The sequence below is a fragment of the Chlorocebus sabaeus genome, chromosome 7 (assembly GCF_047675955.1).
Source record: "Chlorocebus sabaeus isolate Y175 chromosome 7, mChlSab1.0.hap1, whole genome shotgun sequence".
NCBI classification, from domain to species: Eukaryota; Metazoa; Chordata; class Mammalia; order Primates; family Cercopithecidae; genus Chlorocebus; species Chlorocebus sabaeus.
In genome coordinates, this window is record NC_132910.1 from 1,180,146 (window position 1) to 1,194,485 (window position 14,340).

The 14,340-nt window shown below is 38.5% G+C and overlaps 1 protein-coding gene across 1 annotated transcript; it reads left to right on the plus strand.

Annotated features, from left to right (window-relative positions):
* Positions 1-3,982: 3,982 nt before the first annotated feature.
* LOC140712062 (transmembrane protease serine 11B-like protein) lies at positions 3,983-13,943 on the plus strand (the record flags this gene model as incomplete). The annotated part of the gene is given in 7 exon segments (XM_073017796.1): positions 3,983-4,115; positions 4,818-4,856; positions 5,369-5,543; positions 6,265-6,524; positions 12,472-12,614; positions 13,731-13,773; positions 13,776-13,943. Coding segments are annotated over 7 exon segments (909 nt in total), but the record flags the coding sequence as incomplete, so codon positions are not given.
* Positions 13,944-14,340: the final 397 nt, after the last annotated feature.

The window sequence follows — 14,340 nt, forward strand, 5'->3', positions numbered from 1 at the left end:
CTACAGCTTTGTTGAAGTATATGTTGTATATGTTGAAGTCAGATAGTATGATGCCTCTAGCTTTGTTCTTTTTGCTCAGGATTTCTTTGGCTATTTGGGGTCTTTTGTGGTTCCATAACAATTTTAGGATCGTTTTTTCTCTTTCTGTTGAAAATGTCAGTGGTTAAAAAAAGTCATTGGTATTTTGGTAGGAGTTGCATTGAATCTGTAGATTGCTATGGATAGTATAGTCATTTTAGCAATATTAATTATTCCATTCCATGAACATGTGATGTCTTTTAATTTTTTTTGAATGTCTTCTATTTCTTTCCTCAGAGTTTTGTAGTTGTCTTTATAGAGATCTTTCACCTCCTTGGTTAAATTCATTTGTAGGTTTCTCTTTTTCTGTAGCTATTGTAATTGGGATTGTTTTCTTGATTTGTTTTTCAACCAGTTTGTTATTGATGTGTAAAAAGGCTACTGATTTTTGTATGTTGAATTTTAATCTTGAAACTTAGTTGAGTTCATTCATCAGTTCTAAGAATGTTTTGGTTATGTCTTTAGGTTTTGTTTTAAATATAAGATTATGTCACCTGTCAACAGGGACAATTTAACTTTCTCCTTTCTAATTATGGATTTTTTTTCCCTTATTGCTCTGTCTCGGACTTCTAGGCTGAAGGAATCTGCAGTTTGTATCTTCATCTGTTATCTCAAACATTCTCTTATCTCACTGTTGTTTTCTTTAACCCCAGGGTCCGTTTACTTTCATTTTTTAAGAGTTAAGAAGCTAGGATGGCCCTGAAGAAATCTCTCTAATTATGATATAATAATTTATGACGTCCTTTATTTCCTTTCCCCAGCTAACTTTCAGTAAGTTGCCTTAGTGGGAAGATTGGATCATATACAATAAAAATGTCACAATTGTATGATTTCACTTTTATTATTACTTTTGCCATTAGGCAGTGTCAAAATAGGCCTTTACCGAAATCTTCCTGTCTTTTTATAGGCTCTGAAGTCTTTTTCTTGTTTCTTTTTTTTATTTTAGGGATAGACTCTTGCTCTGTTGCCCAGGCTGGAGTGCAGTGGCATAATCTTGGCTCACTGCAATCTCCCCCTCCTGGGTTGAACCAATTCTCCTACCTCAGTCTCCCAAGTAGCTGGGATTACAGGCTCCTGCCACTAGGCCCAGCTAATTTTTGTATTTTTAGTAGAGACAGGGTTTCACCATGTTGGCCAGGCTGGTCTCCAACTTGCAACCTCAGGTGATCTGCTCACCTCAGCCCCGCAAAGTGTTGAGATAACAGGTGTGAGCCACCACATCTGGCCAGCTCTCAAGTCTTAATACTCAATCACTGAGAACTTTTAGAAAAATGTACATCTAGCTTAATTTGTGAGATGTATCTCTGACGTACATAATCTCTCACTTCAGTGTATATTTCACAGTTTGGAGCATATTTGCTTCACATTTTTAAATTTGAAGTTGTAACTTGTAGCTTCATTGTTTGTTTCCTTAGAATGGAGCCCACTATTCTTTTTTTTTTTTTTTTTTGAGACGGAGTCTGGCTCTGTCACCCAGGCTGGAGTGCAGTGGCCGGATCTCAGCTCACTGCAAGCTCCGCCTCCCGGGTTCCTGCCATTCTCCTGCCTCAGCCTCCCGAGTAGCTGGGACTACAGGCACCCGCCACCACGCCCGGCTAGTTTTTTGTATTTTTAGTAGAGACGGGGTTTCACCGTGTTCGCCAGGATGGTCTCGATCTCCTGACCTCATGATCCGCCCGTCTCGGCCTCCCAAAGTGCTGGGATTACAGGCTTGAGCCACCGCGCCCGGCCCCACTATTCTTATCTTTTGTTCTTTCTCTGGGCTTAGGGGTAGGAAAATGTAAAAGTGATTTTGCTCTGTCGTCTTTAGATAGAAGTCCTCTCATAATTTATGCTTAAACCTTGATATTGCATCCAGAGCACTCAGGGAAAAAAATGTATATGTGTATGTGTGTGTTTTAGGTTTTCTTTCCAGAATATGTTTTAATATAATTAAACATACTTAATTATAGGTTTTAAATAATTAAGTTATGGAAAAGTTGTAGAATGATTTCCTTTCTTTTCTGCTCTCTTATACATATTTCTCAATTCATACTGGCATTTAAACTACTTACGTAGATGGAAATGTTAATCATATGGTACAAGTGTGCCTTGTAGACATCCCATTCCTAGAAGTTATTTTCATCTCATGAGGTATCAACTGAGCAGAATGACTGTATTCACAGTGACCTCGGTATAGTTAGTGAGCAATCTCCATGTCCCATTAAGACTGCTACACAGAATTACATTAGTAACAGGATATTCAAACGTTGATTTTCTTGTTCTAGGGTATGTTTTCTTTATCCTAATTGCCATAGACATTAAATATTCAATTTATTCACTCTCTTTGGAACAGAGCTCCATTCAGTTGTAATCAAACCAATCCATATCCTTCCAATCTATTAATTACATTAATTTAATCTTGTATTAATTAAGGAATATTCATGGCTGTTGAACATTGTAATAGGTAGAAATAATTAGGAATCCAAATATCTGAATGATGCATTGTGAAAATTGAATTATGAGAGAGAAGTTGCATAGTTTCAAGGTCTAGTTTTTGTTTGCTACTTATAAAAAAAACCTAGTAAACTACTGTTATAAAGCTTTATCAGTTGTTCTCTATAGTAAAAGATCTATGACCCACAGAAAAGCTAACTGAAATTAACAATGTTCCTTCATAAATCACTTATAATCAACCCATTTTCAGCATTTTGTTGAGAGCTTTCTGACTTCTTTTTCCGTCAACTTTATTATAAAATATTTTCACATTTATAGTTATATTATATTTAATCATATTGTCTCCTTTTCTGCATTCACATAGAACTTGCAATTGAAAAATAAACTTTGCCATTTAATTATATCATATTAATACCACATGTAATGGTTTCATTCATATCATCTCTTCCACATGATGATCTTCAAAGGCAACAATCATATTGCAAAATGATATTAATATTTATTTAGTTCTTATTATATGCTAGGCACTCTTATGCGGTATCTAGCATATCCCTAAATGTTGAATATGTATCACATTGGAGATAACATGTGACATATGTCGAGTAGCTTAGTATCTATGACATTTTAGGAAGGAAATGTAAGAGCTTAAGTATGGGCTTTGGAGTCAGACAAATTGAGTTTTGATCCTTGGCTCTTCTTAGTGGCTGTATAATTTTGGGTAAATTACGTAGTCTCTCTGAGACTATACTTCTCCTGAAAGATTACTATATTTCATAAAGTTTTTCTAAAGTATCTTCACATAGTAGATGCTTACGTGGTAACTATTTTTATTCATAATCTGACAGTTGATTATTATAGATGGAAATCTCTTTATAGTATGTATTCCTGTCTCAACCAATATTTTATTCTGTTTATTTACTTTGTATCTTCATCTACTATCTCAAACATTCTCTTATCTGTGTTTATGATTGATATATATATCAGACAAAAATTTATATATAATTTATAAATACTATATATTTATATATAATTTATATTTATATTACATAATATAAATATATAGTATATATTTAATATATATTATACATTTTGTCATTTAATAGCCCTAGAGTCTTTGGCAAGTTACTGTATCACTTTGAGTCTGTTCCTGACCTTGGATGATCTGCCCGCCTTGGCCTCCCAAAGTGTTGGGATTACAGGTGGGAGCCACCACGCCTGGCCTCCCTTTTTTTAGATTTGTGTAACTGCTTGTCCTCCATATTGAATAATACAGCTGCATGCATACTGTCACCAAGCAAATATAAGAGGATGGATGGTCCTGTGCTTAACCTAAAGGTACTCCACAAACCCATAAAAGAGCAGAAGAAACCAAGCTATGAAAGATCAGACAATGAGGAAGAAATTGCTGTTTTCAGAAACATATGAAAACTTTATGTTGTTTCCAGTCCTGATAATGACAGCGTGACATATACGACTGGTATTCAAGGGTCCCAGATCAATGAAAGAAAACACAGGAAAAAGAATTGAAAGTATCTTCCATCAGATGCTGAAGAACCATTCAGGATCCTTGACTACAGATCAGAATTCTCTGAGGCTTATGGGTAAGCTCATGATGGGAATGGCGTTACTTTCATCATTTTATCCCTAGCATATATCACAAATATCAGACACAAAACTGACCTTCAATATTTTTTAATGAACATCATTGTTTTACATCAGAGCAATTATTTGTATTCTTCACTATTAAAAACACAATCAAATCACAATAATACCAAACCTTTGTTTGATTTAGGGGTGAGGGCAGGCTGCCTTTCATTCAAAAGCAGATATTAATACTCTAAATAGTCCTTATAAGTACTGATGTGTCTTGCTAATCTTTTACAAAATCTCCCATAACTTTCAAAAGCAGCATTGGATCCACCACTATAAGACAGGTCACTTTTTAAAAGTTACCTTTTGTATACTGACAGGATTTAGGTTCACTTGCAGGGAATTCCTCTTCTTCTAAAAAAAGACACTCACAGTTTTCCACTTTAGATGCTGTGGAATACAATTCTAACTAAATAAGAAAGAAGTCTCTCACGCGGAGCCATGAAGATGGTACCTCCACATCATACATTCATGTATAGTAAAAGAACAATTCCAATAAGCCAGTGTTCTCTCCTTTGTATTAACACTTTATTTCAAAATTGCAAATTATTTATGGACCCTTCCGCCCTGTTGGACCTATCATCTTAATCCATTGCCCCAAGGTCAGTGGTGCTAGGATTTAAATTTACTGCGATTTTTTTGTTCTATTTCAGAAATCAGTAAAGTCAATGCTGTGGAAATTATCAACAACCATAAGTTCAGATACTTTTTAATTAAAGTTTTGGGGTGATCTAAAGCATAGCAGTCATGATTTGTTACTGTTGGTTAGGAACAGTTCTAAGTGTTTCACACATAGAGTAATTAATTTAATCTTTGTAACCATCCTACAGATGGGGATGATTATGATTCCATTTTTGAGACGGGGAAACTGAAGCACAAAGAAGTGAAATAATTGCCCAAATTCATCCATCTTGTAAACGATGAGGCCAGAATTCAAACTCAGGGAGTCTGATTGCAGAGCATGAACTTAACTATAACTTTGTCTGCCTTCCACAGTTCACACATTCTGCAAGTGCTAGTGTCTTGAAGACAGTATGCTGGTATGCAAGCAATCCACTGGCTGCTAATGATTCCTGTACAGATTACACTGTAGCTATAAGCAAAAGATATTGTCAGATATAACCGTACAAAGCGAACTCAGCTCACTCTCTGCTTTGTAATCAAATGTTATTCTTAATGAAACAAAACTGACTTTTTCTGACAGGCTGTGTGAGATGCGCAAGGATGTCACCTACATTTGTTAGAGTCAGGGTAGGTTCCACTGCTCAGGAAGGAGAATGGCCATGGCAAGCACGCCTTAAAATGAATAGGCAACACTACTGTAGGACATCATTGATCAGTGAAAGATACTTGCTGACTGTGGCTCACTGTTCTAAAGTGTAAGTTCATTATGTTGCCCAAGGCGATAGAAACCAAAGGCTTTGGAGGAAGTTCCAGTTTGTACCTGTTATCCCTGTTTAAATATTAGCAGCACTCTCTTTCATTCTCAAAAGTGTCTTGGTTTGGAAGAAAAATTATATGGCAAGCCTATCTAAGACTTTCTTACCTTTGCAGTAAAAATGGGAAGAGTCATTCATTCTTGACAGTGCATTTTTTTCTTCACATGATACTTACCTCTCATCACTTTATAATACAGACATCCTAAACTACTTGTAGTTGCTGAAACACATTCTGTTTCATATGTACCTTCCTCTCCGCACATGCCTGCCCCCATTTGGATAGTCTTATCCAAAATACTATTTTCCCTAAGAAATCTTCTATTCCCTTAAGAATACAGATTTAAGTCTTCCTATTTTGTAGTCCCACTAATTATATACACCACTATTTAACCTATTATAACTGCTAGTGTTTACACCTAACTTTCACTAGATTTAAACTTTTTGATGGCATGGCCACTTATTTTTATTCTGTCCCCCATTGCCTTACATAGTGTATGGTGTAGGAACTCAAGATTTTTTAAAATGAGTTAAAAATCAGATTACACATTGCTAATGGACTATAGATCAAGGAAGTATTCATGCCAAGAAGAGTACAGTAGATACAGAATGTATTTCTATTATCATGAAATAAATACAAAATATATGATTTTTATTTCTTTAGGACAAAATATCCAAAAAACTATACTGTCAGCTTTGGCATGAAAGTAACTCTACCCTATATGCAACATGATGCTCAACAAATTATTATTCATGAAGACTACATCCAGGATGAACATCATGATGATATTGCACTTACACTGCTCACTAAAAAGGTTTTATTTAATAATGATGTACATCGAGTTTTTCTTCCTGAAGCCACATAGATTTTTCCACCTGGTGAAGGAGTTGTTGTTACAGGATGGGGAAGACTTTCAGTTAATGGTAAGACCAGGGAAAATGTAACATACCATGTAAGGTACAAAAGCAACAGGAAGATAGTAATCTAGGTGTAGAGTCAAAGGCATCATTTACCTCCAGATGTTGAGTACTCTCAGAAAATCTCTTAGGGAATGGTGCATATGGAGTTATGACTTTGCAAACTGCCTGGGTTTCAAACATTCCAAGGAAACCAATTTGGTTGTAGAACCTCCCTAACCTGGAAAAGCCAATTAAGAAAGCTCTGGTCCAAAGATGTAGGAAGAGAGAGAAAGAGAGACAGGCAACATTAGAAAGATATTTCAAATTATAATTTGAACATTTCTTTTTTATCAGTTTGAGTGAGGAAAGTGAGTGGGTTTTTTCATTCTAAAAGTATGCGATCGGGGGGCGGAGCAAGATGGCCAAATAGGAACAGCTCCAGTCTCCAACTCCCAGCGTGAGCGACACAGAAGACTGGTGATTTCTGCATTTTCAACTGAGGTACTGGGTTCATCTCACTAGGGAGTGCCGGACAATCAGTGCTGGTCAGCTGCTGCAGCCCGACCAGCGAGAGCTGAAGCAGGGCGAGGCATCGCCTCACCTGGGAAGCGCAAGGGGGAAGGGAATCTCTTTTCCTAGCCAGGGGAACTGAGACACACAACACCTGGAAAATTGGGTAACTCCCACCCCAATACTGAGCTTTAAGCAAACAGGCACACCAGGAGATCATATCCCACACCTGGCCGGGAGGGTCCCACGCCCATGGAGCCTCCCTCATTGCCAGCACAGCAGTCTGCAATCTAACCACAAGGCAGCAGCGAGGCTGGGGGAGGGGCGCCCGCCATTGCTGAGGCTTAAGTAGGTAAACAAAGCCGCTGGGAAGCTCGAACTGGGTGGAGCTCACAGCAGCTCAAGGAAACCTGCCTGTCTCTGTAGACTCCACCTCTGGGAACAGGGCACAGCTAAACAACAATAAAAGCAGCAGAAAACTCTGCAGACACAAACGACTCTGTCTGAGAGCTTTGAAGAGAGCTCTTAACTCTCTTCAATCCGTGTTGGGATCTCCCAACACGGAAGTTGAGATCTGAGAAGGGACAGACTGCCTGCTCAAGTGGGTCCCTGACCCCTGAGTAGCCTAACTGGGAGACATCTCCCACTAGGGGCAGTCTGACACCCCACACCTCACAGGGTGGAGTACACCCCTGAGAGGAAGCTTCCAAAGCAAGAATCAGACAGGTACACTCGCTGTTCAGCAATATTCTATCTTCTGCAGCCTCTGCTGCTGATACCCAGGCAAACAGGGTCTGGAGTGGACCCCAAGCAATCTCCAACAGACCTACAGCTGAGGGTCCTGACTGTTAGAAGGAAAACTATCAAACAGGAAGGACACCTACACCAAAACCCCATCAGTACGTCACCATCATCAAAGACCAGAGGCAGATAAAACCACAAAGATGGGGAAAAAGCAGGGCAGAAAAGCTGGAAATTCAAAAAATAAGAGCGCATCTCCCCCGGCAAAGGAGCGCAGCTCATCACCAGCAATGGATCAAAGCTGGATGGAGAATGACTTTGACGAGATGAGAGAAGGCTTCAGTCCATCAAACTTCTCAGAGCTAAAGGAGGAATTATGTACCCAGTGCAAAGAAACTAAAAATCTTGAAAAAAAAAGTGGAAGAATTGATGGCTAGAGTAATTAATGGAGAGAAGGTCATAAACGAAATGAAAGAGATGAAAACCATGACATGAGAAATACGTGACAAATGCACAAGCTTCAGTAACCGATTCGATCAACTGGAAGAAAGAGTATCAGCGAGTGAGGATCAAATGAATGAAATGAAGCGAGAAGAGAAACCAAAAGAAAAAAGAAGAAAAAGAAATGAGCAAAGCCTGCAAGAAGTATGGGATTATGTAAAAAGATTTACGTCTTTTGGGGGTGCCTGAAAGTGAGGGGGAAAATGGAACCAAGTTGGAAAACACTCTTCAGGATATCATCCAGGAGAACTTCCCCAACCTAGTAGGGCAGGCCAACATTCAAATCCAGGAAATACAGAGAATGCCACAAAGATACTCCTCGAGAAGAGCAACTCCAAGACACATAATTGCCAGATTCACCAAAGTTGAAATGAAGGAAAAAACCCTAAGGGCAGCCAGAGAGAAAGGTTGGGTTACCCACAAAGGGAAGCCCATCAGACTAACAGCAGATCTCTCGGCAGAAACTCTACAAGCCAGAAGAGAGTGGGGGCCAATATTCAACATTCTTAAAGAAAAGAAGTTTCAACCCAGAATTTCATATCCAGCCAAACTAAGTTTCATAAGTGAAGGAGAAATAAAATCCTTTACAGATAAGCAAATGCTTAGAGATTTTGTCACCACTAGGCCTGCCTTACAAGAGACCCTGAAGGAAGCACTAAACATGGAAAGGAACAACCGGTACCAGCCATTGCAAAAACATGCCAAAATGTAAAGACCATCGAGGCTAGGAAGAAACTGCATCAACTAACGAGCAAAATAACCAGTTAATATCATAATGGCAGGATCAAGTTCACACATAACAATCTTAACCTTAAATGTGAATGGACTAAATGCTCCAATTAAAAGACACAGACTGGCAAACTGGATAAAGAGTCAAGACCCATCAGTCTGCTGTATTCAGGAGACCCATCTCACATGCAGAGACATACATAGGCTCAAAATAAAGGGATGGAGGAAGATCTACCAAGCAAATGGAGAACAAAAAAAGGCAGGGGTTGCAATACTAGTCTCTGATAAAACAGACTTTAAACCATCAAAGATCAAAAGAGACAAAGAAGGCCATTACATAATGGTAAAGGGATCAATTCAACAGGAAGAGCTAACTATCCTAAATATATATGCACCCAATACAGGAGCACCCAGATTCATAAAGCAAGTCCTTAGAGACTTACAAAGAGACTTAGACTCCCATACAATAATAATGGGAGACTTCATCACTCCACTGTCAACATAGACAGATCAACGAGACAGAAAGTTAACAAGGATATCCAGGAATTGAACTCATCTCTGCAGCAAGCAGACCTAATAGACATCTATAGAACTCTCCACCCCAAATCAACAGAATATACATTCTTCTTAGCACCACATCGCACTTATTCCAAAATTGACCACATAATTGGAAGTAAAGCACTCCTCAGCAAATGTACAAGAACAGAAATTATACAAACTGTCTCTCAGACCACAGTGCAATCAAACTAGAACTCAGGACAAAGAAACTCAATCCAAACTGCTCAACTACCTGGAAACTGAACAACCTGCTCCTGAATGACTACTGGGTACATAACGTCATCCTGATACCAAAGCCTGGCAGAGACACAGCAAAAAAAGAGAATTTTAGACCAATATCCCTGATGAACATCAATGCAAAAATCCTCAATAAAATACTGGCAAACCGGATTCAGCAGCACATCAAAAAGCTTATCCACCATGATCAAGTGGGCTTCATCCCTGGGATGCAAGGCTGGTTCAACATTCGCAAATCAATAAACATAATCCAGCATATAAACAGAACCAAAGACAAGAACCACATGATTATCTCAATAGATGCAGAAAAGGCTTTTGACAAAATTCAACAGCCCTTCATGTTAAAACACTCAACAAATTCAGTATTGATGGAACGTACCTCAAAATAATAAGAGCTATTTATGACAAACCCACAGCCAATATCATACTGAATGGGCAAAAACTGGAAAAATTCCCTTTCAAAACTGGCACAAGACAGGGATGCCCCCTCTCACCACTCCTATTCAACATAGTGTTGGAAGTTCTGGCTAGGGCAATCAGGCAAGAGAAAGAAATCAAGGGGATTCAGTTAGGAAAAGAAGAAGTCAAATTGTCCCTGTTTGCAGATGACATGATTGTATATTTAGAAAACCCCATTGTCTCAGCCCAAAATCTCCTTAAGCTGATAAGCAACTTCAGCAAACCTCAGGATACAAAATCAATGTGCAAAAATCACAAGCATTCTTATACACCAGTAACAGACAAACAGAGAGCCAAATCATGAATGAACTTCTATTCACAATTGCTTCAAAGAGAATAAAATACCTAGGAATCCAACTTACAAGGGATGTAAAGGACCTCTTCAAGGAGAACTACAAACCACTGCTCAGTGAAATCAAAGAGGACACACACAAATGGAAGAACATACCATGCTCATGGATAGGAAGAATCAATATCGTGAAAATGGCCATACTACCCAAGGTTATTTATAGATTCAATGCCATCCCCATCAAGCTACCAATGAGTTTCCTCACAGAATTGGAAAAAAACTGCTTTAAAGTTCATATGGAACCAAAAAAGAGCCCGCATCTCCAAGATAATCCTAAGTCAAAAGAACAAAGCTGGAGGCATCACGCTACCTGACTTCAAACTATACTACAAGGCTACAGTAACCAAAACAGCATGGTACTGGTACCAAAACAGAGATATAGACCAATGGAACAGAACAGAGTCCTCAGAAATAATACCACACATCTACAGCCATCTGATCTTTGACAAACCTGAGAGAAACAAGAAATGGGGAAAGGATTCCCTATTTAATAAATGGTGCTGGGAAAATTGGCTAGCCATAAGTAGAAAGCTGAAACTGGATCCTTTCCTTATTCCTTATACGAAAATTAATTCAAGATGGATTAGAGACTTAAATGTTAGACCTAATACCATAAAAACCCTAGAAGAAAACCTAGGTAGTACCATTCAGGACATAGGCATGGGCAAATATTTCATGTCTAAAACACCAAAAACAACGGCAGCAAAAGCCAAAATTGACAAATGGGATCTAATTAAACTAAAGAGCTTCTGCACAGCAAAAGAAACTACCATCAGAGTGAACAGGCAACCTACAGAATGGGAGAAAATTTTTGCAATCTACTCATCTGACAAAGGGCTAATATCCAGAACCTACAAAGAACTCAAACAAATTTACAAGAAAAAAACAAACAACCCCATCAAAAAGTGGGCAAAGGATATGAACAGACATTTCTCAAAAGAAGACATTCATACAGCCAACAGACACATGAAAAAATGCTCATCATCACTGGCCATCAGAGAAATGCAAATCAAAATCACAATGAGATACCATCTCACACCAGTTAGAATGGTGATCATTTAAAAAGTCAGGAAACAACAGGTGCTGGAGAGGATGTAGAGAAATAGGAACACTTTTACACTGTTGGTGGGATTGTAAACTAGTTCAACCATTATGGAAAACAGTATGGCGATTCCTCAAGGATCTAGTACTAGATGTACCATATGACCCAGCCATCCCATTACTGGGTATATACCCAAAGGATTCTAAATCATGCTGCTATAAAGACACATGCACACGTATGTTTATTGCGGCACTATTCACAAAAGCAAAGACTTGGAATCAACCCAAATGTCCATCAGTGACAGACTGGATTAAGAAAATGTGGCACATATACACCATGGAATACTATGCAGCCATAAAAAACGATAAGTTTGTGTCCTTTGTAGGGACATGGATGCAGCTGGAAACCATCATTCTTAGCAAACTATCACAAGAACAGAAAACCAAACACCACATGTTCTCACTCATAGGTGGGAACTGAACAATGAGATCACTTGGACTCGGGAAGGGGAATATCACACACCGGGGCCTATCATGGGGATGGGGGAGGGGGGAGGGGGGAGGGATTGCATTGGGAGTTATACCTGATGTAAATGATGAGTTGATGGGTGCTGACGAGTTGATGAGTGCAGCACGCTAACATGGCACAGGTATACATATGTAACAAACCTGCACGTTATGCACATGTACCCTAGAACTTAAAGTATAATAATAAAAATAAATAAATAAATAAATAAATAAATAAAAATAAAAGTATACGATAGTCAAATATGGGTCTTATGTACAGAGGATAAAGCAAGGTCATCCAGTTCTTTCAGCTTGTTTGCCGATATTTAATCCCTTTAGGTAAATATCCAGTGTTCATTCAGAAAGCATCTGTGAAGATTATTGATACAAACACTTGTAATGCTAAAGAAGCCTATCATGGTATGGTGCAGGATACAATGCTATGTGCTGGGTACATGGAAGGAAATATTGATGCCTGCCAGGTAATTCTGGCCATTATTTACATTGACCAGTAGTATATAAATAACTGCTCTTACTTTATGAAAATCATCAATATGGAGACAATTCTATACTTCAATTAATTTGCACTTTTCCAATCCTGTCAAAGTTCCTCTCTGCTTTGGCACTAAAGTAATTCTTCCCTACATGCAACATATGTTTTTAAGTGTTTAACAAACATTTGTGCTGGACTTATTCCGAGTCAAACACTGTTTTAAGTCCTCTACAAATGTTGATTCATTTAATCTTCATTACACTCTTATGATGTAGAGAATACCAGTATTCTCATTTTATAATGAGGAAATAGAGGCAGGTAAATTTTAATAATTTGCACATCATAGCTGACATACAAACCTAGGCTGTCTAGCACCACAGTCCAGATTCTTAGCTACATTTCAACAAATAATCAGTCTCAGAATTTTTTCAATTACTTTCAGCCCATTCTGAAATTCCTCTCACTTTCTTACCCCCTCATGGTTAGAGTTCTGGTATTTTTTCTCAGATATGAAGTCCCGTATTCCAAGTATATTCATATGTCTCCCAAAGCTTTGTCATGGAATTAAAGCTTGTAACTTATTAAATCATACCTTTGGTGCAGTGGCTCATGCCTGAAATCCCAGCACTTTGGGAAACCAAGGCAGGAGGACTGTTTGATATCAGGAGTTCAAGACCAGCCTGGGCATCCCAGTGAGACCTCATCTCTACAAAAAATAAAAAAATAGCTAGCTCAGTGTGGTGGCATGCCTGTATTCCTAGCTACTCAGAAAGCTAGGTGGCAGGATTACTTGAGCCCAGGAGTTCCAGGCTGCAGTGAGCTGTGATCATGCCACCGCACTCCAGGCTGGGAGACAGAGTGAGATCCTGTCTCTAAAATATAAATAAATTTAAAAAATAAATCACACCTTTCAGTTTCAGGTAAACTCCAGAGTCCTAGGCAAGGTATTCTGGTCAGTCACAGTTGAAGTTAATGGTGACATAGGGATTTACACTGTGGGTAAAATGCTAATGACTTACAAACTTTATCTGGGGTTATCATTTAGTGTAAATAAAGTATCCGAAAGGAAATTCTCACAATGATATATATTCTTTGTTTTATTCAGGGTGACTCTGGAGGACCACTAGTTCATCCTAATTCTCAAAATACTGCCTTCTTGGAGTAGTGAGCTGGCGAAGGAATGAATGTGGTGCAATCAATAGTCCAGGGGTCTACACACGAGTGACCACCTACTGCAACTGGATCACCTCTAAGACTCATGTCTAACAGAAAATCATCTCCTAGCAACTATTGTAGATTGTTTTTGCCTGTTACTCCTAAGCCTTACTTAACATGCATTTTAAATTAGTGTGTACAATGACTGTTTTGAAAGAACTGCCATCCCAAGGGAATATTTGTGGACTTCTAAGCCAACTCAATAAAACAAGACATCTCAGGTTTGGTTCAGAAAAGCCTAAGCAAAGACAGTGTTCACATCAAAATCAGACTATCATAATATGAATTATTTTTGTTTCATTAACTCACATCATGGCTATCTCATCACAGCATAAACTCTTGGTTTTTGTCATTCAGACTTTCTAGAATTGTGAAAGTGTGTCCTTGTCCATGGCAAATTAATCACTGTAACTGGAATCAATACTTTATGCAGACTGGGTTGGAATATGCTATATCTGCCTTCATGTCATAGTTTTTGTGGAAGGTGTGTGGTTGTGATC